Genomic DNA, 25122 nt, shown 5'->3' on the forward strand with positions numbered 1-25122 from the left:
CAAGTTGTGTGTGTGAATTTTCATCAAACTTCTTTTCCCCCCTCCTTGATCTCCAGAGAGCACAAAAAGGGTGGGGGGAGAGAGGGAAGAAGAGGGGAGGAGCTGGAAGGGAGGGTTTGGAGCCGGGGGACTCTGACATCTACACGATTAATAGCCCTTGTGGGAACTCCACACAGAGACCCTTATGTCTTCCCGATAAAGGCTGGGTCAGCAGTGTGTGCAAACACGCAGAGGGATAAGTACTGTGAACAGATCGCGGGGTATAATAGAGTCCCTTGGGGAAAGGGAAGGAAAGGGGGAGGGACTGGGGATTGTGCTGGGTTAAAGAAGTGAAATGGAGACCCCAGCAGTCCGTCCTCCGTGTGGCCAGAGTGGCTGGGTTTCAGACTAAGCACAGGTTCTCTGTGCAGGCAGCAGAGGGTTGAATGGTGGGCACTGGGAGAGGAGAGAAAGAGGTTTGTGACAGGACAACATTTGATCACTAACCAGCTCCTCCAAAACAAAGCAGGCTGGTTTTCCTTCTGTGCTTCTGAAGGTAATGAGCTTGATGTGCTCACTCCAAAGCCACTAAAAGTTGTTGCTCTTTCCCCCCTGCTGTTCGGGAATGGCCATTTCGCTCTCCATACCTGGGATGTTCACTGGTTAAAGGCTTTTCCCATTAGCCGTCTTTCCCAAAGAAGTCACAGCACTGCAGTGGGTGCTCACTCACCTCCCTCCAGCTTTCTCTTGAAAGGTACTGGATGTGCCTGACTCCAGCATCCCTCAAGATTTGGCTATGGAGACTGCCAAAAGGAAATCTAGCAGGCTTTAAACTGATTCTGGTTTTGATCTCAGCCAAAAGACCATGTCAGAGTGTTCAGCACTAAGAGTGTTAATAATTTGCTAGCCAGGGAGGTCCATAGATAGATGGAGCCTGGGAAAGGAACTAATTGAGGTGACTAAGTTACCAAAAGTTGGAATGTGTGAATTCCCCGTTTTTGTTTGCATATTCTGTTTCTAATTGCTCTTACTTGTGTAGATGGACATAAGATGTTAAGGAGGAAGGATAAAGGTAGATGTTTCTGTGGCAAACAGAAAAAAAATAAGGAGTTTCCAAAGAACAGAGCTTGGGTAAGACCTTTTTATGGGGACAGAGAAACCTGCATTGATGAGGGCATGCTGGGGAGGAGGGAAAAGCCCTGAAGTGCCAGGGTGTGCACAAACCAGAGGCAGGTTCTCTGTTCCAGGGCACTCTGACCTCACTGTGACAAGGCTGGGAGGGAAAGCAGAGCAAGGAAAAACTAAATCAATAAATAAAGAGAACCTTTCCCTTGTCTCAAGCTGTGATCCTCGAATCCCCCTACTTGCTCCCAGGCAGCTTGTGTGGAGGTTCCTGCCAGGGCTCTAGTAGCAGCTGTTCTCCGAGGCACATTCCTGATGGCTTTCTCATTCCAACATCCTGGCAGAGTCAGCTTCTTCCCACCACTTTTAAGCCTGCCGCCCCTTGTAAAATTTTCTGGATATCAGAGCAGATCTTTTACTGGCTCTCAGGATCTACAAACATGAGTCAATCAAGTCCTTGTGGAAAAAGAGAAAAAGGCCTCCCCACACACACACATCCACACATGTAGCCATCCAGCAGGGAATCTTCTGCCACCTTATAGTCTTCCTCGTGTCTCAGCGGAGTTTTTAAGGCCAAGAGACGTGCTTTGGATTAAGGATGGCTGTAATAACAGTAGGGCCAGCTGAGATGTGTCTGGGTGTTAAGGGCCATGCCAGCATCTCCCCATCTATCCCATCCCCAAAAGCTTATCGTGTTAACTTGTAAAATGGGAGGCAGACACATGAGAAGTGTTACAAAAGAGACTCAAGAGCAGCCCTCAGTGTCTGGTCATTGCATCATCCAGCTTCTGGATTTCAGTGCACCCTCTCTGCTGTGCAGCCATGGGTGGACAATGCCCAGATCACATCCAGGTCTCCAAATCACAGTTCAGGTGTTGCTATTGGGCCATCTTACTGTATCCTTTCTTACTATATAGGGTGGTGAGGCACTGGAACAGGTTGCCCAGAGGGATGGTAAATGCTTCATCCCTGGCAGTTCGAGGCCACGTTGGACAGAGCCTTGGGTGACATGGTCTAGGGTGAGGTGTCCCTGCCTATGGCAGGAGGATAGAACTAGATTATCTTGAGGTCCTTTCCAACCCAAACCAATCTATGATTCTGTGATCATATATACACAGCATCCCTGCACTGGAATCCCATTTTGATAATCACTGTACAAGCACTGAACAAAACCAAGCAGGCCTGGCTATCTCTTCTCTTTTTTCTCCTCCTCACCTCTCTTTGCTCTACCACGTGAAAGGTGAATTTACCTCAGTCTCATTCCTTCTCTCTGATACCTGAACATTCACATACCATAATCAGTTCCATGTGAAAGGCTGATAGCTCTGTTAAACTTTACTGGCAGGCCTCAGAGGCTGGGTGCTCATGCAGCTGCCCAGCTAAGTGGAAGTTTGACATGTTGACAGCTAATAAAATTCCCAAGCTGCAGAACAAGAAGGGGTGGTGGTGGTGGGAGGCAGCTCCAGGCTCCGCTTTCTCATCTGCTAGGAAGATCACAGGATGGTGAGCAGTGTTTTTGCAAGGTCACTGCAGTGGTTGTGTGCTTGTGACACAGGATTTCAACATTCAGACTTCAACACACCCAGAGGTATGAGCCATGAAAAGGTTAATCCCAAGTTGAGCATAAACAGGACTGAGGCTTCTGGATGGATCAGGATGGTGGTGCCAAACCCATGCCCAGAGAGGCCACAGGTGGAAATTCCCACTGCTTTGTTTTTGTGCAAGGCAATGTCTTGACTCATGTGTCCACATTAATTGTCCAGCACTGAACAAATTCTTGCCCATCCACAAGTTCCCTTTTCTACCCTCTCAGAAAACAAACTGCTGAATGCCAAGTGTTCATGGATTTAAGAATGAAGTCTAACAGCTAAACAATTCACTCAGCTAATTTAGTGGAAGCTTTGCCTTTGATCTTGAATGTATTTTGAGGTTTTACACTAGGTTTTGCAATTATCTAACTGGTGGTGGCAAAGTTTTGATATGGGAACATACCCCTAAGTGGGATTCTGTGATAATTCTGCCTTTCCTCCCTGGCATTCCTTGAGAAGAGATGTTTTCCAGAACAACCCTTTTCTCACAATCAGTTTAGCTTTGTCAGTACAGTGTTTCTTAATAAAAGGACAGTTTTGCCTGGAAACTCTTGTGTAGGTGTAGAAATTACTTCTCAAAGCAATGCTAATGTCAAAAGAGACACCAGGTACATCAGTCAGGGTTTAGGGAGTCAGAACTAACCCTTGTCCTAAACAAGCCCATTTGTGGATCTGTTTGCCCAGATGTGTTGCAATTTTAAGGCTAGATCCAACAAACCTGTGTGCTTATTCCTGGTTTTTACTTGAGCAGTGCTGACAGAAATAGAAGGTAAAACAGAGCAGTGCATACACCCAAACTACCCTCAGGTCAGCATTGTAATCTCAAATCACTGAGACATTTGCACACTGCAGATAGACCTTAGTCGCAGGTTGAGCAGCCAATCTCCCTTTTTCCTGCTGCTGTAATGAGTCAGATGTGACAGGCTCCAAAGTATTATCTCAAAAGGCTTTCCTAGAAATGTACCAAAGTCAGTCCCAAAAAAGAGATGGCAGCTTTTGCTTCTCAGCATCATGTAGAGATGATTCAGATGGTTGTACCACAGGCGTGAGTACCACCAGCAAGTACGTTAATCCTGGTTCCTATGGACTGGGCAGTGGGTGCTCTATGGAAAGAAATCAGAAGCTCAAAGAGGTGGGTGTGTTGTGATGCTGATGTCTGTTATTATTAATCCCCAGGAAATTCCATGCACTGAGAAACCTTTATTTCAATAACAGAATTAAACCAGACAGCAGGAGTCGCAAGCCAGTGCTTTATTGATCATTTTTATGATGGATACCATTGTGATTTCTGCCTGGGAGAAAATGGCTGTTTCATTTAATAAAAAGCCTCACAGCAATTCTGGCTCTGAAATCTCGGTGCATTTCTAGGCTCCTCAGATAATCTGTATTTTCTGACACAGTTTCAAACTGTAGTAAACAAACAGCCATATTCTAGATCAGACATGCCAAATGGAGCGCCAGCAAAGAAATTCCATTCCATTTTCCTTGAGATTTTTCACAAAGCAATTCTGTTCTCGGTGCAAAGCAGCTGAAAAGCACCGTTTACAGCAGCACTCTGCACTCTAGGTTCCAGAAACACATGGATTTCTTCAGGAACTTCTCCACTCTGTGTGCTAGTGGGGACCCCAGTGCTCTGTCATTGTGCTCAAGGTCTGTCCCGTTCCCTGGTATGGTGCTTGTTGAAGGTATTATAGGGAGGGACAATGGCAGTGGTTAGCAGGTCTCCCCAGCTCCGGGTATTAACTGGAGCCATGCAAAGCTGCTGGAACCTGATGCTGTTTGCTTGGTGTTCTGCTTCACATACTCTTTGAGGTGTATCCAAACTGGCTTTTCTGAGGCAATCCCCCTCCCTTAAAGGTCAGCTGAGAATGTTTTCTTTCTTCCCGAGGCTCCCACTAGTTTACATTTCCTGTGCAGAGGGCTGCGAGGAGGTTAGGACACAACAGCTGCCCCGGGGTTCTGGCACCACCGAGGGGCTGTGCGGAGGAGCCGGGGCTCCCGTTGGCAGAGCTTGGCTTGGCACGCTGCTGTTCCACGGCGCGGGGCCAGCCGCGCTCTCGCACACCGGAGCCTCCACATAGAGAGCCCAAGGCAAGAAGAGCCCCTGGCCCTGCCAGCCCCTGAGAACCGCCGCGGTGCTGCCGCTGCGTGTGCCCAGGCACGTCGGGGCAGCCGCGGTGCGGTGCCGAGCAGCGGCCGGCTCCCGGCAGAGGTCGGGCCGGGGGTAGTGCGCTGTTCCAGCCGGCTTTAAAGAAGCGGTGCTGCAAGGTAATGCCAGCGAGGGCTGGATGCAGCCGAGGGGGTGAGGAGGGTCCAGCTGCTTCCCACCCATGTCTGGCTGCAGAAGGGTGCGAATGAGCGAGGTCGGTCGGCTGCGGTCTTGTAACCTGTTACTTTCTGTTTGCGTAGTGAATGCTTGATGTCTCTCGGCGTTGCTGCTGTTCTTTCACTTCTCCCCAGCCTGAATTAGAAATGCAATTGGGTTAAAGAGTTCCTGCTTTTTACTTGAACAATACAAACAGAAAGGAATATAAGGTGAAACAAAGCAGTGCGTACACCTCAGGGCAGCACCATGGTCTCAAATCGCTGAGACATTTGCACACCACGAATAGACCTTGGATACAGGTTCCCACACAAGCAGCCAGTACCTCAACTAATATGCTCCAAATAAGCCCTCATTCCATCTCCAAGTCACATAAAAATTAACAAAACCAAACTGCAAAGCTAACCATCAGGTATCCAAACTATAGCAGCAAGTCTTTTTCCACCTGAACTTTGGAAAAGACAGAGATGATCTCTTAAAATTGCAAGCACATCCTGTGTCTGTATCTAAGGGTTGGTTTAGAAAAGCATCAGCACTTTTGGTATTCGTAGTAGAATTATAGTAACCAGCCCCCTTGGAAATAGAAATGTCCCACTGACAGAGGACACAGTCCCAGCTTTGTAAGCCTGAGGGCATCCTGCTGGAGAGAGTCAGCGCTATTCCGCTAAGTATATTATACTTCAGTGCAGATGAAAATGATAAGCCTAATCCTGCAGTCCTTCTGGCAAAGCATTGGTGCAAATCAACAGGAATGAATATCAACTTTAGAACATGCAGCATAATTTGACAAGAGCAGCTTGGTTTGTATGTGTAGGGCAGGGAATCTATGAAACAAAGGCAGAAATTCATGGCAGAGAGTGCTCCTTCCAACTTGTTGGCTTCTGCAGCTGGAGGAATCAATTCTGCTCAGTAAGCCCTGGTTGGTTGTTAAAATTGTGGATTTTTGTGTTGAGATGCAAACCCTGGAACTGACTTTGGATTATTTGTCATATTCTGCTTTGGAACATGGAGCAGAACTGCAGCCTCATGCTCCCAGCCTGAAAAAGGCATCCCCTAAACAATGTGCTAACGATTGGATTTTCTTACAAAGGATAAAGGGCCCAGAGGCCAAAGCAATGAAGCAGATCCCAGCTCCTGGGCTGGAGCACTTGTGTGGAACACTGCGCACTCAGCTGCCCTAAATGGAAGTCAGTGAAGTTGCACTGATTTATAGCAGTGCAGTGTCTGTCCCATTGTATTCAAAACAAACAGGGCCTCCCAAAGGCTTTATGAGGAGAACCTTTATCACAAAATTTCCAGTCCGACAAGAGTATGGACCTAAATATTTCTCATACACTTTGCTCACGTGCCCTGTGCTGAACCTCTGCTTCTGTGTGTGCCTGGTAAGTGAGCAGCCAGCACACGTGGCACTGGCCTGTTCTCCGTCTCCCCAGCTAAGGAGGCTTTCTGTTTACTGGGACACCAATTAAAGAGATCCTGTTTGGCCAACAATGGAAAAGATTTATAAGAAGCGGGAGGAGGGGTTACCAGGGTGTTTTAATCTTTGAGCCACTTTCCATAGTGCTTAAGCTGTTTTTAAAAGCTCACAGCTTTTACTTTCGCAAAGAAAATCTTGATAGTGGGAATCATGTGCTGCTGATTTGCTCTTAAGCCTGGCCTATCTCTAGCTAAACAATAGCAGCAGGAAACCTACTCTCCAACATCTTACCTCCATGAGGTGTGAACATCACAGCCTGTTCTGAGGTGTTTACATGCAACTTGAACACCAGTAAGATTCGGCCTTCTAAAAAGCAAGCCTTCAAGTGGCGAGAAAGCACTTCATAAAATACAGCTGCTTTCTGAGAGTGTTGAACAGATCCTCATGTCCTTCAGCTTCCACAAGCCTCACTCATCCTCCGACACAGGGTGTATAAAGAGCTATATGGATTAAGTAAAACAGAGGGTTTGTTTTAAATTTTAGTTTAACAGAATTTATCATCTGACAACTCAATCACTGAGAAACACAGTTTGCAAAATGCAGAGCTGGAAAACACAACCTTTGCAAACATTCAGTATCAACAGTAATTTCGTTCAGTGATAACAATTTTTAATTTATAGGTATTATTAACTTATATTACAGTAAGAGGTGAAGCTGCGTCACTGGGCAGCTGTGAAGCCATGAGGTCAAACCTGGGCTTCGGATGTCTCAGTGTGACAGTGAACAGATCTATCCCATTTCTCCTGCTTCCCTGACCAGAGTATAAAATTCATAGTAACAAAGTGTTCACGCTGTGATGAGTGCTTAAAGGTAGAAATGACCTTTTGGTTGAGGAAGCGTTTGTGGCATTAATGCCAAGATTAGAAAGAATATTGCAAGAGTAAAGTGATCAATGTCACAAGGAAATCTTTCACTGCTAGCAAGGGTTTCTTTAAAAACAAAAACAAAAGATTTTTTTTTGTATAAAAAATCCACATACCACAAACTGTTTATTGAAATTCTTCAATAGAATCCCAGACTGGTCTGTGCTGGAAGGGACCTTAAAGCTCATTGTTCCAACCCCTGCCACGGGCAGGGACCCCTTCCACTAGAGCAGCTTGCTCCAAGCCCCTGTGTCCAACCTGGCCTTGAACACTGCCAGGGATGGGGCAGCCACAGCTTTTCTGGGCACCCTGTGCCAGTGCCTCAGCACGTTCACAGGGAAGAGCTTCTGCCTTATATCCAACCTAAATAGATTGTTATAAATAGCTAACACCTTCAGGAACTGGGCTGTGCCAGGAAAACTATAGGCTAAATTCATTGGATAATCTCATTTGTGAAGAGTCATTTGTTCTGCTCCACTAACCTTGTTTAATATTTATCTTAACCATCTTGCCCACAAGTAGCAGAGGCTCAGCTTTTTAGGCACTGAACCAAAGTGTCACTAGATACAGCTGCATCCCTACACACAGAAAAAAAATCTGTGTGCCTAAAATCTCTGCACTCTCCTGGGCTTTTATGGTTGTTCTGTAAAGAATTATCTCAGGAGCCTCAATGATGCCTCTTCATCAGGGTTTGTAGCAGTAGGACAAGGGGTGATGGGTTCAAACTGAAACAGGGGAAGTTCAGGTTGGAGGTAAGGAAGAAGTTCTTCCCTGTGAAGGTGTTGATGCCCTGGCACAGGGTGCCCAGAGAAGCTGTGGGCAAGGCAAGGCACTGCTGGGATCTCCACCTGTTTAGAGGAGGACCAGGTCCAGCAGGGTCACCTCTGTCCAACTTGGAAAGGGACCTCATCTGACTTAGGTGGAATTTTGTTGGTGTGCTTGGGCCATAAATGTCCACATGATGCTTTTCCACCTGGTTCCTGTAACCTCTTGGGCCTGTGAAAGCAAACACATGCTGCATCTCTTCCATTCTACTGGAGAGCAAAAGCACAACTTGGCTTTTCCATCCCTGTTTCCATTTAGGAGCTCATTTATCCCATCTATCTTTCTCCAACATCAAGTCCTGATTAGGCTGAGCAGGAACACAACAGGCTTTCTTTCCCACAGGAGCCTCTTTTGACCTTCCTTTCCTCTCCTTGTCTGACAAATTGTGGGAGCTGACCCATATCTGGGCGGCTGCAGGGATAATTCAGTCCAGCCTCATCCTGGCAGGCAGCTGCCTTTGCAGCCCTTCTCCGCTGGTTGACAACAAGTGGTTGGGGCATCTCGGGCCTGGCAGGGTTGGGTGCAGGCGTTCAGGTTAAATAAGAACCAGTTCTAACCTTTGCCCCAAACCCAATCTGGCTGGGATGATGGGCTCTTGTGAGATCAGCTGGTTCTGCAAGGCAGACAGTGATGGATTGGAGAGGTTTCTTAGTCCTGTTGTGCCTTCCTCTTCCATCTGTGAAGGTAATAGATTGAGTGATACTCTGCAGTGAGCATCTAGCATTCAGGAGCAGCGTATTCACTTACTGCACAAGGTGCTTATGGCACAGTGAGGGACTCTGATCTTACCTGCACCTTGGGCATGACATGAAGAACTTGCTTGGACATCTTTAAAGTTATTTTCCATGAGGACATTCCTATATCTCTCTGCTTCCCCTGAAGCAGTTTCTGTAGCATTTCCTGTCTAATGAGTACATCCTTTGGAAGACGATTCACAGGGACAAAAGCCCCAGATGTCTCTAGCAGGTACTAAGTGTTGTCTTCAGTGGCCTGCATTATACTTCCATGCCCTTGGAAAGCAACATCTTCACACAGTGCAGGAGCTCTTTGCAGTGCACAAATGATCACCAAGAACTTGTCTTTTGGGGAGGAAACAGGTTTCTGACATGTTGTTTTTAATGCTCTTGGGTTCTTTACACAACCCTTTTCCCCACATTTGTCCCAGCATAGAACTCCACTTGTGCAATCCAGCCCCAGCAGCCTCTAGAATGTCTCCACAGACAGACCAGCAGCTTCAGATCTTCCTCCTCTTCCTCTTCTTCTTCCCACCAGTGTGGGTTTAGCAGCCGTAGCCTTCACTCCAGGCTTAACATGGTGTAACAGGATCCTCTGGCAGGGGGAATCTTTAGTGGCTGATAAAACCTTAACTGTTGGGAAATGAAAGCAGGTTCCCTTTGAAGTGCACCTCGCATTTCAGCTCCATGCTCCAGCCTCTCTATTTTAACTACCAATAAAATGATTTATAAGCATAAAGGCCTGAGCCACCTTTAAGGCAGGGAAAGGGAAAGAATTGCTAACGTCATTTGCTGCAATGGATCATCTATTTTTTTTCTGTGGGTTAGAAATAAGGGGCAGAATCAACCTGTTTGGGCCATGAAATGTCCCTTCTCTGCATGGGAAGAGAAATCCTATCAACTGCTTTGTGGAAGGTTTCAGTGTATTTGTGGCTGGATTCTTCAGGCAGGCTCTGGTAGGAAGCACTACTTTTAAGCATGTAGTTGGGAATCTCATTTGGTGCATGTGTGTTTACTATTATTATCATTCCTTATTTGTTTTGCTCTGATGCTTCAGCTAAGAAGGAGCTCTTGCTGTGCCAGGTATGGTGTCTACTGTTGGCAGTTAGAAAGAGCCTCTATCTCAGGTGGCTGGTTGTTGAAATAAACTGAGATGTTAAGAAAATACAGGTTTTATCCTCAATTTAGAGGTGGTGATCTGATGCATGGCTTTTTTAAGGACCCAAATGTGTTGAATGCAGCAATGTTTCCACTGATTTCAAATGAGAAAAGCAATCCCCAAGTCCTAGAAGGAGCCTGTAGCACAGGTAAGAACTGACTTTGTTGATAGTCCATTCTTCTGAAAGTTAGCTTTCTTCAAAGCCCATTGTAGACCAAAGTAAGCAAGACACCCCAAGAACAGCCCATTCACAGGCCTCTTTTGTTGTCTCTACTCTGTTGTAAAAGGATCCAGGGTATCCTTTTATCCCCTTTAAAAACCAGAGGAACTACATCCCCCTCACTGGCTGGGGAGAAGCAAGACGGGAGGAGTTGAACACACCGGTTCTGACCAGTGGCTGCAGACATGTGTGTTGGTGCATGGACATCACTAACCTCACGTGGTGTAACGTAAGACAGCACAAACCTTTGCCAAGCTGTGTTTTAATCATGTGTTAGCCAAGCCAACTGACAAACCACCACGGGCATGGTGGGGATGCTGTCAGAGAAACGTGTCCTGTACCAGCCCATCTCACTCCACATGCTGCTTCTGAACTTCTAATCCCGAGTGGATTTGCCAGCATCTGGCTCTTGGTTATAAAAAAGGAACTTTCCCACCCTTTGTGATGTTGGGAAAGTGTCAGCAATCACTGAGTGGCTTTCACATTCTTGGAGTTGGGTTTCCCTTTCCCTGCCTGCATTCAGAGCTGCTTGCTTATGTCTGCCCTTCAGGTATTTTGCTTTTTCTAGGCTATTCTCAGCACTGAGATCTCTTTTTTTTTTGGAGTGGAAGCTCTTCCAGCCTGGGACCAGGCCTCTTTCTCTGCAGAGAGCAGGTTTATTTCTCTCCTTGTGTTCAGCTGCAGTACTAGGGGTTTATGCCCCTATCTGCAAAAGTGGAAACAAAGAGAAGCCATGTTCCATGCCCTTAATTCAAGACATGGATTACACATACATGCAGGAGGAAAAGACAGGTCCTGTTTGCATGACCAGGGGAAACAAAAGGTTATTTATCCATTTCTATTACTCCTAAACACTGTGCCATGGATTGGACTATATAAAAGAGTTGTGTAGTGCTACAGCCCTTAATGTTCATTCATTTCTCTCCCCTTAAGTCTGTCCTAGATTTTGCTAGTGACTTCTGGTGCCAAAAATGGACACAGGGATCCTGACCTGCATGGACTTTGTTGATCAGTGCAGATCGGATGTAAGCTGACCCATTTCTGTCAACCTTTTGGAAGGTGCTGAGAGGTTCTGCTGCTTCAGCCAGTAGTGCAGTGCAATAGGAACAGGTCTGTAAAACGACACATTTGGTGCCAAGGACCTGACATCAGCACTGTCTACATTTCAGGGGGCTTATTTTAGACCAACTCTTCCAAAGAAAACTGGGTTTTCACTGTACAATGAATGGATGTACATAACAGCATGAAGTGAAGGACTAGGTCCTTCCTAGCCAGCACCAGCTTACACACAGCCATCATTAGCAGCTTTTAATCAGACTGTTTCCATGTAGATGAGGAGAAAGAGCAATAATAGACTGATCTGAAGAGCCTCACAGAAATCAGTGTGTGAACTCAGTGTCTGGTTTTGCAGCAAGAACTACTGCAGTGCATGTGGACCATGAGCCACCACTCAGTTAAATAAGCAGCTTTCAATGAAAACATGCTGCCTTGTGAATTAGATGTACCCACAAGTGCCAGTAAGAAAAAGGCAAACCAATAAGTGACATCTGCAGGGGGATTCAATTTAAAGGTCAGAGGTACCCACTTTGAGATGGGGATCAGGTCTGAAGTGCAAGGCACATTGGACTAAGGTTCTGCTCTATCTAGGGAATGGAGCTTTGCTTTGGTTCACAAGATGTGGGGGCAGTTTGGACTCAAACCCTTGTAACCCCAGCTTCTGATCTGACATTGAACAGCTTGGAAGCCTGATGGAGGATTTTCCCCCCTGAATGCTTTACACTCTTGATTTTTGCTCCATTTTTTTTCTTGTTGCTGTGAAATTTAATCGTGTTTTCTAGACCTTTAGGCCTCACAAAGTCCAGCAGCTGCATTCTCATCTGGCTTGAAAGCTTATCCGCATACTTCTGAACCCCAAGCAGGGATGGGGCCTGAGAGCCTCTCTGATTAAATGAAGTAAACCAAGGCCAAGAAACAGCTTGAGAAGCCCTTTCCACGATGCAGAAGGCAGATTGCCCATGATAAAACACATCAGGGCAGACAAATGCATTTAGGAAAATCTCCCCTTGAGTTTTCCAGGTAAACTAGCCCTGTAGGAAACGTGAACCCAGCTTTGCATGTGCATCAATACTGGGTTTCTTATGCATTAATCCTGGGTTTATTATGCATTAATACTGGGTTTATTTTAATACACAGAGATCGAATTTGGCTGCAGTACAATCCTAGCGCACACTGCAGTGCCTCTTGCAAGGAGAGCATGTCTTAGCATACAGACAACAGTGATTTGCTGCAGAACAGAGAAGCTGAGAAACCCCTGTATTCCCTCCGGTCTGGTTCTATCTATTTAGCTTGTCTAACACTGAAACCATGATGCTAATCTGTCTATTTATCCCTTCTAACAGAGCAGCCGTGTTGCTATTATGGTACTTAATCCTTCAGCATAATTCACATAGTTGTCAGATAACAAGGCAGAATGGCCAGGTGGTAGCAATGCATCTATTTGCTATGGACTCTCTTGGAATAATACACAAGCTAAAATATTCCTCTTCATCTCACCCTGCTGCTGATACATGCTTCCATGCTCTGAGGAGTATCTTTAACAATTCTAAATGCAAGTATCCTCACGAGGAGACAGAGTGGTGGTAGCATTGTCATAGAATCACAGAACAGTTTGGGTTGGAAGGGACCTTAAGATCATCCAGTTCCAACCCCTGCCACAGGCAGGGACACCTTCCACTAGAGCAGCTTGCTCCAAGCCCCTGTGTCCAACCTGGCCTTGAGCACTGCCAGGGATGGGGCAGCCACAGCTTCTCTGGGCACCCTGTGCCTCAGCACCCACAAAGTAAAGAACTTCTGCCTGATCTCCAACCTGAACTTCACCTGTTTCGGTTTGAACCCATCACCCCTTGTCCTGTCACTACAGTCCCTGTTGAAGAGCCCCTCTCCAGCATCCTTGCAGCCCCCTTCAGACACTGGAAGCTGCTCTGAGGTCTCCAAGCAGCTTCTCCAGGCTGAACAGCCCCAGTGTTCTCAGCCTTCACCTGGGAGGAAGGAAGCTGAAGATCAGAGATGAGTTCATACAACGTCTTTGAAAGGCAGGAACTTGAAGCTGGTTTTGGCCAGTGCTGTTACTCAGGCTGTGTTTCCATCAGCAGAGCAGGTGAGGTGGGACAGCAGCTCAGAGCAAGTTACACTTGGCCTTTCCTCTCCCCATCAGGTGTGGTTTAGCAACCGAAGAGCGAGATGGCGCAAGCAGGCGGGAGCGAACCAACTTGCAGCTTTCAACCACCTGCTGCCAGGGGGATTCCCTCCGACAGGAATGCCGACCCTCCCTCCATACCAGCTGCCAGACTCCACCTACCCAACAACCACCATTTCCCAAGGTGAGCACCCATTTGCCTGCATTGCTCCTCTTCTCTAGCCCTAGATAATCCCATCATCCCTTCCCTGATTCATGGCATCCCATTGAGGCTCTTGTAATACACAGGTGGTTTTCCTTGAGTTGGGATGAGAAGGTTTTTCCCTAAGTCAACAGTTTTCTCCTCTACCTCATGGTCATTTCTGTTGTATCAGTATGTCTCGTGACTGTAGTTGTTCTGCTCAGCTTTGAAATGATGAGCACATCACTAGGAAGTATCATAGGCAACCCCTTGTTTGGGTAAATCTCCATGCTGGGATTCAGTGGAAGGAGTATTGCTGATTCCAGTTGGCTTTGGCCTTTATAAAAGAATTTACAGCTTCTTCCCCTCTTCTCTCTGCAGATGGGGGAAGCACAGTACACAGACCCCAGCCCCTGCCACCATCCACCATGCATCAGGGAGGACTTGCTGCAGCCGCCGCTGCCGCCGATACCGGCTCTGCCTATGGGGCCCGACACAGCTTCTCCAGCTACTCAGACAGCTTCATGAATGCTGCAGCTCCTGCCAACCACATGAATCCTGTTAGCAATGGCCTCTCTCCACAGGTATGTGACCCGCTTCCATTCTCTTTCTTTGGCTGACAGTATTTGGCTGGTTCAGATCCTCTGAGAGCAGGACAGGCTTCAGGCTATCACAGTGTATTATGATTAACAAGGGAGTTACTGTCATGAGCTCGTGGAGGCAGCCTGGTTAAAGCAAGGAGTTTGTTTGTTGCAGTGTCTGTCCTGAGCTCAGCACTGCACTGCCAGGGCACTTGTATCTGTTAGCTCCCATATTCAAGTTAGCACACTGGAATCACAAACCCCAGGACCAAGAGCATTGATTGGTGTTCCAGAAAAATTCCAGTGCAGGTGTGGGCCCTTCCATGGTGGGGTTTTAGCCTTGCTGTTCTTAGGTGCTTTCTTCAGGCTCTCTTTAGAAGTAGTCCATGATTTGTGGGTGACTGATTTAGAGATTAGCTGAAGCCAGGTTGTCCAAGTCTGGTTGGAGTATGAAAGCTCTATGGATCTGAGCTTACTCAAAACACAGGGATGTAGATCTGGGATTTAGCCTTGAGAAACTTAACTGCCATGCAAACAGTTCTGCTAATGCTTTCCACAAGGTCACACTAAGAGGTGCAGGTAAGCTTTAAAGGAGGAAAGATAAAGCACATCCTTGATTTTAAAACCCCTGCCTGAGCTCAGAATGGGGCACCCATGAGCTGACTCTGGCCTCTGTGCTCCAAGCCTCAGTGCAGCCACCTCTTGAAGTGCCCGGTCCCAGGTTTGATCCACCTTCTGCCAGGTATCTCTGTGGCTTTTGGGAGCTGGTGTGACAGAGAAGCACACCTCAGCAGTGTAGAGAGGTTAAAGCCTCTGTCACCAGCTGGTCTAGAGAGAGCAGAGCTTGTGCTATGTGTGTGCTGTGGAAGCAGACTTCCATTCTCAGCTTGTGCACTGAAGTCAGTGGAGATCCCAGGATATAACAGTTTTCTGTCACCTCATTAGATAGAGCCTTAACCCTTCTCTTTGGTTTACTTGCTGTAATCTGTATCCTGAAAATTAACAGCCAGGACTTGCATTCACGTTGTGCCTGCCGTCCTGGAGAGGTACCAAAGACATTTCACTTTTGTCCTCAGTCACTTGTGAAATACAGAGACATGTGAAGTGCACTATAGCAGTTGTTTCAGTGTGGCTGGTAACACTGTTTAAGACAGGAAGGGCAAAATAATATGAAACTACAAGGAGAAATTAGGTAGGCATCTGAAATGAAAAGCCTACAACTGCTGAGAGAGGAGTCCAATAAATGGGGACATTAGAGAGATAGATAGATTTTAAGGTCCAATAACTTCTAATCTGTCAAGTGTGAAAACAGACATTGAGTGTCAATGGAAAGAGGGAAATTTTGCAGCTTCTCTGAAATGGTATAAACCCCCCACTTTTAGCTTTGAATGCTCATGAGATGGAAAATGTAAAAAGGGTGGCTGGCATGAGGCTGAATGTTGCCTCAACCAGCATCATTTGTGTGGGAAATAGGGGGACATCTTTCTGACAAGGGCTTTCTAATAGCACTGGGTTGAGGAGAGGAGCAGACAGTATGGAATTCAAAGGCAGGCTGCAGGTTAGATGGTCCAGGGCATGTGATTAATTCAGATTATCACAGGTGAATTTAGCTCCACAGAGTAAGGGTGAGATCCACGTGATAAGCTGCACAAGCATTAGGCATACACAGGTCTATCATGCAATTTCCATTTCTGTAGCTTCATCATCTTCTTACTAGTTCTGCTCACTAAATCAGAGGCTCATTGAAATGGCCAAACCAGTGCTGTATCTATGCTTATCCCTATCCCAAATTACCCTGCCCCAGGCACAGGCTAGGGGAAGGTGAGTCCTGATCCAATAAGCCCTTTGTACGGGAAAGAGAAGATGCATTATCTGGCAGTCCCGAAGAAAAGAAAGCTTTGCACCCCCAAGAAGAGGAGGTTCCTACTTTCCTAATGTATTTAATCATGTGAGGGCCAAGACATCAGCATATAAATTCTTCCATTTCTTTTGTGCATAGAAAGGCTAACCCAGGTTATTTTATGACTGCTTTATATTTACTTATCTGCTCCCTTCCTGCCTAAATCCTCTGCTGTTCCTAGTGGAAGGATGCAAGACATACTCCAAACAGCATGAATGAGAACTCATAGAAATGTCCTCTTATATGGAGCAGGGTGGGTAAAAGCTTCGTGAGGTTTCAGTATGGGATGCTCTGTGTGATTTATCATAGAATCCCAGACTGGTTTGGGTTCGAAGGGACCTTAAAGCTCATCCAGTTCCAGCCCCTGCCATGGGCAGGGACACCTTCTATTAGAGCAGCTTGCTCTGCATAATTCAGCTGTCCCACAGCATTACAGGTAAACCCTCTTGTGCCTCAACCCTCTCATCCTCCTGTGCAGTTATCGGTGGCATCTGGTTGCTCTCCGCAGGGGTAAACATTAACTACAGGGAAGGAGTGAGTTCAGGAGATAGACAACAATTGGCAACTTAAAATGATGGCAATTTGTCTGAGCTGCAAACAGACAGTTCTCTGGTTTCAGCCCTCAGCAGCAGCAGGAGGGACATTTCTTTGCAGTTTAGACAAGGAGGTGGGGGCCAGCCTGGCCCAGAGCTCCCAGCATTTGCTGCCGCTCGCTATCCAGTTACCGCGGATTGGGTGTCCCAGCCAGAAAGCACCAGACGGGCTCGGTGCTGGCAGCTGAAATTCTAGAGGGGAAGCGTGGTATTTCCATTCTCACAACAGAGAGAAGGGGATTACGTCTGGCCACTGCGGGCTCCGTCCCCCCCCACGCACACGCACTTCAGTGCCCCCCCTCCTGACAGATTCCTGCAAGTTGTGCCCAGCCTTCGCGTGGGAAAGGGCCACATTTCTTGCTTGGGTTCCAGCCTGGAGCACACAAAGCCTTGTGCCTGTTCTGCTCTGCTGCTGGGTCCCCAAAGCGATTCCCATGCAGTTTCCCTAGTGTAGAGGCCATTCTGCCTCTGTTCCAGACCTGAGACTGTCGAGGAAGGAGAGGGAAACAGGGAACTTTTGTCCCCAGTTGCTTCATCCCATGTTGATGGTTTTTGTGATGCTTCATATGAGAACACCAACTTGGCTATGAAAAGGATAGTCCTATGTGCTTAAACCACTATCAAGCATGATCTCTCATGTCATACTCCTTCCTAGACCTCAGTGAGAGCCCTCAGGGTGACCCAAGCACTGATTAGTGCTGGTTTTGTGCTGGGAGAGCCTTTGTAAGATAGAAATCTTGCTCTAAGCATTGCCTGTTGGAGACAGCCAGCTTCCCAGGCTGGCCAGCTGCTGCCAGATGAGTCACCTTCCATCTGTCAGGATGCTCTGGGTGGCTGCAGCAGTCATGGATCATCAGCAAGTGGGTTGGAACCAGAACATGCGGCAACGAGGTCCCCATCGCTCCCCAAGGCTGTGTGGGTTAGCAGCAGCTGTCACAGATTCAGCTGGGCTGACTCAGTGGCTTGTAACTGCCTCCAGACTGGTGTTAATGCCTGTGCCAAGAGTTAGCAAGGGTATAAAGACCGAAAGTGAAGTTAAATCTGAAGAGTGAGTAACCAGTTAGCAGTCATACAGAGTGTGATTTCTGGCCCTGGAGCTCCTGTCTCATCATTTCTCACAAGAGTGGTTTATAACCCAGGGGTGTGGGATTTCATAAATCCGTTGTAAATGTTTTCAAGTCATTTTCATCCTACAGAGGAATCATCTTCCATTTATCTGAGAACACCTATCAGCCTCAACTAGAACAAGGCCAGGCACCAAGATGTCCTTAGCCAGGTCATGCTTCCCACTAGCAGAGAGAGCAAAGTCTGCATCCATTTATGAATTTCAGACCTGTGCTAGTGAGTATCACCCTTCACCATGGCTGGGATAAGGCTGGTGACAAATAGCTCAGTGTAATGGTAAACTCAGTATCAAGCCCAGTGACATCTTGATCAGCATCTGACATTCCTTCAAGGAATGTAGATGCTACAGCATGGGATGAGGTGGGAGGAAATTAAGCAGTAAGTGAGGGCCACATATGACTGCTTCTCTGCCATTATAATGATGGGAGATGCCCTGGGTGCTTTCCAAAGAGGAAAGAAGTTGGGCCACAGTGCATTCTCCTTTCCTGTCTAAGCCCGTCTCTTCTGCCTTTTAAAATGTCTTCATGTTCGTAGGATGTTGTCCACTCAAATTTCTGCTGCCCTTTTAGATCCAGGTCTGTATCTTAAACATATCTGACCATTCACTGCAGCATGTTGGGGTCTTACAGGGGGTCATTCAAAAGGAAAAGGTCCTTACTTTGTTTTAGGTGGCCCCTGTGTGGCTGGAGAACACATTGAGGTATAGTTAAGAGTCAGGAGTTTCCTGTACTCTCAGAACATGTTATTTCTGAGACTTCTGAATCTTTTAACAAACCCACAGGATCACCCAGAGATTAAGACAATTCCAGGAATAGGAAAAGCCAAGAGAAACTTGTTCACCATCTCATATTTGTTGCTTTAATTTTTTTAGGGCTTTCGGTGGCTTTTTTTGCTCCTTCAGCAAATTCATTCCCAGTGTAATGGCAGTATCTGAGGTCAGATTTTAAACCCTCTCTGGGTTTATCACCATTTCTTGACTGTGTTTCTGGAGCAACACTTGAGGCACAGGCCAGGCTCTGCCCACAAATTCCCACTCTAAAGTCAGGGACCTTCATAATCTCCATAGCCACAGCAGAGTTTTGCTTCTCCTGACATCATCCCTCCACTGTCCAGGCTAATGTTTTCCTCAGCCTCACTGGGCTGGGATTGGAGATCATCTGAATCCCTGTCAGGAGCACACTGATCCTGGCAGGAGCAGAAGAGCCAGCTGAGCCCTGGTTTTGCGGGGGAAAGCTGGCACTTGGGAAGGACACGATGTTAGCTGGCCAGAGGGGAGCAGCATCCCGATGCCTGGCTCCAGTGAGACAGCGCCTCCTCCATCAGTGACATGGATCCCTTCTGTCTGCTTCCTTTTCTTCCCTTCTTTTTTTCTCGTTGGAGACACTGTGCCTATAATAAGCATTCAAAATGAGTCTTGCTGGGCCAGGAGAAGGGGAGGGGAAGAAAGGGGGAGGAGAGAGAGGATGAGATTTGGAGGGTGGGGGGAAAGGAGAGAGAAAAGGAGGAGGGGGTTTAAATAGCAAAGAATTAGGGAAAAAAAAAAGGAATCTGATGCAAATCACTAGTAGAGAGAAAATTATGTGCAATTACCCAAGCGATACTGGGCAGCCGTGCCCACCCCAACCAACAAGATCTCATTAACAAGCAGAAAATAAGATTGAAATGGTGTGTAAAAGAGCTGAAAAATGAATTTGAATGCTGCATTTGTCCACAATTACCCCCTCGTTCACACATATTTTATTGCAATTTTTTTATTATTCTTAATCTTTCCATCCCTCAAAGCAGATTGGGAACATCCTGGCATTACAGTTGCTGAGGGAGGAAGCATTAAGGATTCCCTGTTTCCCTGAAAGGAGACCCTTCTCTCGCTCAGATTCGAAAGGGTTGGGTTTGGATGGATAAGGATTCATTTCTCCGGCTTATCTTTGTGTAGGAACATGTTCTTCTAATGTTCTTTAACCCCTGACGCTCTCGGGTGCCACCTCACACGAGGCGTTTTCTTTAACCTTGTCTCCTGGGTTCTTTTCCTCCCTTTTCCATCACTCCTTCCCCTTTCTCCTACCCTCCTTTTCCACTCCAGGTTTTTATCATATGGTCTCTGCCCTCTTCCCCCACTGCTGCCTCCTCCACATTCCCCCTGCAGCCCCATCTCTCTAGAGGACCACGATTCCCTCAACTGAAGTGTCTGCCCTTCAGAAAGTGGCTGATGTCCCTTTTCCAAGCCACATTTATCCCTTTTCCAAGCCAATTTTATCCCTGTTCCTTTTCTCTTCAGCCTCCCCACGACCTTGGGGCAGATTCCAGGCAGGATTTTTGGAGAAGGAGGTAAACACATGCTAAAATCCATGCCCTTTCTTTGCCAAGGGGATGGAGTGGGGGCATGGGAGCTCCAGGTTTCTCTCTGGGAGCAACTGGCTCTGCTGCGTCTGCGTTGGCGTTTTCCCTTAGCTGGGTGTCAAATGCAGCTCCGTGTCTCTCAACTTTTAACCTACGTGTGTCCCAGGAAAGCTGGGAGTTTTTTCCACTAAATTTCTTCCTTTTTTCCCCCCTGTTTAACCAAACAAAGCCCATCTGCTCTTGTCAGTTACACGCCTCTGCTCCCAGCAAGGCGAAGAGGGGAGAACAGAGCATTTTTCTCGTGTGAAAAGAGATAGGTATTTATTTGCCTGATTCCTAGTGATTGTTTCTGTTCTGTAGGGTGGGAAGGGGGAAATTCATATCTGAGGGTCCACCTCACTTGATGTCATTCTCGAGGTTTCATGAGCTTCCTTGAGTGATTTGGATGCTCTGGTCCCACTGAAGGCTGATCAGAAGCAAACAAGGCAGCATCTTACTACTTTAACCCAAACTCTTACGCTCTGCGTGGCATTGATTGTGTTGATTCCCACATGATTTCCACTCCACACATTCTTCTCTGTGTGGATTGAAAATATTAGAAACACTGAAGGATTTCAGAGCAAAGAGTTGGTTCCTGAACCTTGAATTCAATAGGAACTTTGTCATCAGCTTCAGTGGGTCCAGGATCAGCCCCCGTGGCACTGTAAACTGTGGCTCTTTGTAAACTCGGCTGTCAGAAGTACTGGGAGAAAAGGGAATAAAGAGAAAGTAGGAGAAGAGATAGAGGCAAAAAGCTAAGGAGAATGACAAAACCAATGACAGCAGGAAGAAGAAATGCAGGGAGGTGTGAGAGTGCCTGATAAGCCCCCAGACATCGGGGCAGGGAGCAGGTCTTTAAGGCACCCAGGGCTAAGACATAGAAATCTGTATCCATAAATTTTCAAATATCCCTTCCCAGACCCCACTGCTTGCTCCCAGAATGGTGGGAGCACAGCCAAAGCAGGGTGGGTGGAACAGGCATGGCAGGGAATGTCTTTCCTATGGAAATCCAGACAGGACTGGTGCAGCTTTCAGCTGTGCTGAAACACCTCTCCCCTGGGTCCTGTCTCTTTTCCACACCAGGGAGGGTAAGGACCTGACCAGGAGATTTGGAGAATTCAAATGCAGGATTTCAAATGCTTTATGATTAAGAAGGGAACTCGAGACAAGGCAGGCAGGGCAGATAGAGCAGAGGAGAGCCAGCAGCCAGCCTGGTGATGGGCACTGCTGAGCCACCGCTGGCATTCAGTGTTCCGCTGCCTGGCTTGAGGAGCTGCAATAACCCAGGGAGCTGGTGCTGAGCTGCAAGAGGAATCAAGGGACCACAGCAGGGAAAGCCCTGGAATGAGGGATGTGAGATAGAGGGGAAGCTTAAAAGGAAGGAATGCAATGAAAGGAATAATTAGGACTCAGAGGCAGGGGCATGCGCGCGTGCTCTCGCACGCCTGTGTGCACAAGGGCATCAGTGTCCTGCGTGCGCGTTGTGTGTGTGCACACCAGTGTGTGTGCCCATGCATTGTGTGTGCCTATTAACATCTAGGAAGGGTGGAACAGCTGTGCTCCAGCTGTGCCCTGGCTGGGAAAAGCCATCTCTGGCAGGAAAAATCTACAGCAACATACTTGGCGGTGGATCAGGCACTAACCCAAACCTGCCCCCTTCTTTTGTTCCACAAAGAGAGGTTGTGGAATGAGGGTTCAGTTCGGTGGCTGTGACAGAACAGCAGAGATACTACGCTGGGATAGGAGGTGGGACCATGTGTTGCAGGTGTACGCAGGTCCACTGGTCTCCTTGTGAGCCTCAAACCTGTCCCAGCTCAGGAAAACACTACGCACTGAAGATGGATACAGGATTGTGTATTAGTGCCATGCCAGGTGGATATGCTGTGACCTTCAGAGCTGACAGATACAATTTTGAAAGGGGTCATTGTTTAGTATGGCTTATTTTCTGTTTGCTTTACCATGTATGGGTGCTAACAATGCAGGAAACCCACATTGCTCCCATCCCAAAGCCACCCAGTCACTGGGATTACTGGCAGATGGGTCGCAGCATCCTGGGGCAAAGGTTGCAAGCAGGACATTTGGGGCTGAGAGGACAAGGAGGACTCTGGGGGCTGTGGAGCATCCTGGAGGGCTGCCCACAAGGTCTTTTATGTCCTGAAGCACCAGGAGAGGCTTATGGGGGAAACATACCCTAAAGAGATGTGTGAGATAGGTGTTGGGGTATTGCTTCAGCTTGCAGTGCTATCATCTTGCTGGTTGTCCAGGTGTGAGAGGGGGAACAGTACCTGACTTTGCTATAGGTGCTTTAGCAGATTGGGGTTACAGAGCTGTGCAGGGGCTTCTGTAGTGTATGGGGAGAGTGGAAAGTGCAAAGAATAGGAGATAGGGCTGTGTGTGCAACAGATGAATAATGGGGGCCTATCAGGTTGTGGGGTGCGTGCCATGTGGGGGTTTCCACCTCGCACACTGAGGTTCCTCCTGCTGCAGGGTGCTGGTTCCTGCCTCCATCAGACAGGCGTGCAGGAGATCAATTTACAGCAGGGGCTGAAGATCAGAAATCCTGGCAGGGTCTGGGCTGGGTGAGCAGTAAATTGATCAAAGGTGCAGAGGGTCTTAGCTCGCCGCAGTAAGCTGGAGTCAGCCCTTAAGCCTATCCAGTTTGGAGATGAGGGGGATCTTATTTCAGGGAATAAGTACCTGAAAGGGAGTCGTGAGCCACATAGGGGAAAGGGTGGGGAGCTGCTTGCCAAGCATGTACAGGAGAATCACAAGGGCTGCTTTGAGAGATTGAAGGGGAAGAGGCAAGACTGACATGGAGGGGCTTGGGGTGAAATTTACCCACCAAGGCAGCGCAGAGCTGAAACAGGGATGTCAGAGTGGCCCACGCAGTGGGAGCTCTCACCGTGACTCTTGCTTCAGTGCACTGCTTGGTCTGGGACCCACTGAGGTGCGGAGCCAAGCCTGGGTTGAGGCAGGTCCTGTGGGGAGCTTATCTGCAAGACTGAGGGAGATACCTGCACTGCTGCGTGCCCCACACCTCCCTTTGCGGGGATGCTCCTGATGGGGACTGGGGAAGAGGGAGAGTAAAAGCTGCTGCTCTCTGTCTTTCCCCTGAGATGTGGAGCAGCAGCGAGAGCTCCTCTCTCTGTGTGTCCCTCCCAGCTTTGCTTCTCCCTCTCCCTTCCCTTCGTTCTCCCTCTCCTCTCTCCTTCCATTTGATGTGGAGGAGAGCTGTCTGCCACTCGTGCGTCTGTACCGAGAAGGGATCAGAAGTTGCAGCGAGCGCTCGGCGCCTCTCCTTTGATCCATGTCCTGAGGCCTGCTTGACAGCGAAAAAAAGCATGGAGACAAAACGACTCAGTCAAAGTGATTCCTGACAACTGTCTCCATGAGATAAGGAAGCGCTCTGTGTCTTGGTTTTCTTTTTTTTCCCCCTTTTTAATACCGCCTCTCCGTTTCCATAAGAAGCCGAGTCACTTTAAACCAGAGGAGCCAGCCAACAGGCAAGCTGCACAGAGAACAGCCGAGCAGAGAGCGCCTGCCTGAGCCTTATCGTGTTTCCTGTCTCCCTTTCCATTCCTCTCCCCCCTCTTTTTGCCTTAAAAACCATCCTTTCCCCATTTTCCTTTCCCTCCTCTCTCCATGCTGCCGCCTTACCCCAGTGCTGCCTCAAATTATGCAGTTGCAGAGAAAGCCTGGTGCACTTGCAGGTGGCTGGGACATTATTCAGCTCAATCCCAATCACAGGGAGATGCCTTCCTTCCCCACGAGGGGCTGGTGGGGAGAGAAAGCCCTGTGTGTTATCTGACAATAACCAATCCTTGCAGCAGGCTTCATTAATAACAGGGCATTATGCACTTACGTGGTCCTTAGAGCTGTTCCCCTGCTGCTGAGCCCCAGATTGTCTTATTATTGTTTTATTTCTCTTGCCTAGTTCATGTCACGCAGGGAAGTGTTCCCCCCCTTCTTGCCTTTGGGTTGCTTGTGAGTATGAGTTTGCAAGGGCTCAGTGGCACTAATGCTCACTGGAAGAGGCAAGGCTTGGTGTGTGTGTTGGCGCATGGAGGAGCAGGATACACACCTTGGAAGGGGACTGTGTTTGCAGCTGGGCTCTCAGGAGGGTCCCCAGACACAAACAGGACAATGCAAAAGGGACGGGGAGGTGGCCTCATAGACTGTGATGCTGAGGGCAACCTGGCTTGGAGATACTTGGACCACTTCATTCAGGTGAGGAGCTGGGGGAAGGCAGATGTGGCGTGGCTCAGTGTGCTCCTGCACTTTGCCATCCTTAGCTTTGTAAAGCTGGAGGGGGCTTGGGGTCTGCCTGTGGTGACAAAGCTTGGCTTAGGAATGGGTCTAGAGAGGGGTTGTTGGCTTAGGGTGAGGGAGCAGCCCTGTGCTCTGTCTGGTGCAGGTGATGAGGACAGGGATCAGAGTTCATCCTAGCCTCTTTGCCAAGGAGTTGTTCTTCCCTCCACTCCCTGTAATTAAGCTATTGTGGTGGCTTTGCTCCCAAATCCAACTCCATTAGCATGCAGGCTGGGGGGTGGAGAGGATCGAGGGGGGACCCAGGGAGAGGAAGAGATTCCCTTCCCCCCCAGAACCGCACTGTGCTGCGCTGATAAACAGTAAATATCGGGGAACAGGATTTCCACATTATCTGAGCAGGGCAGAAAATCAAAATTTCAGTCTAAATCCGAGGAGACGAGGCTCCTAAGCTGCTCCAGCTGATCCCGACGCCGAGCCCAGGCGCCGAGGCTCAGGAGGCACGGAATCACAGGGTTTTGTTCAACAGAAAGGAAGAAAAGCAAGCAAAAAGAGGAGAAAAGGCAAAAAAAAAAAACCCAACCCAATCTTTAGGGGCTGACTGCAAGGAGGG

The 25122-nt window shown here is 47.9% G+C and overlaps 1 protein-coding gene across 7 annotated transcripts in view; it reads left to right on the top strand.

Moving 5' to 3' along the window:
* The window catches only part of PAX7 (paired box 7), a 99308-nt gene that overhangs the window by 48733 nt on the left and 25453 nt on the right, over nucleotides 1–25122 (top strand). For all 7 annotated transcript variants that reach the window (XM_057416256.1, XM_057416260.1, XM_057416258.1 and 4 more), the window contains exons 7-8: nucleotides 13506–13671; nucleotides 14050–14252. In XM_057416256.1, coding sequence (XP_057272239.1) covers nucleotides 13506–13671; nucleotides 14050–14252 — 369 coding nt within the window. The remainder of the gene's footprint in view (nucleotides 1–13505; nucleotides 13672–14049; nucleotides 14253–25122) is intronic.

This window comes from Pezoporus wallicus, unplaced genomic scaffold (genome assembly GCF_028554395.1).
Source record: "Pezoporus wallicus isolate ANWC-B61680 ecotype Strahan unplaced genomic scaffold, APGP_CSIRO_Pwel_v1 contig_14547, whole genome shotgun sequence".
Classification (NCBI taxonomy): domain Eukaryota; kingdom Metazoa; phylum Chordata; class Aves; order Psittaciformes; family Psittacidae; genus Pezoporus; species Pezoporus wallicus.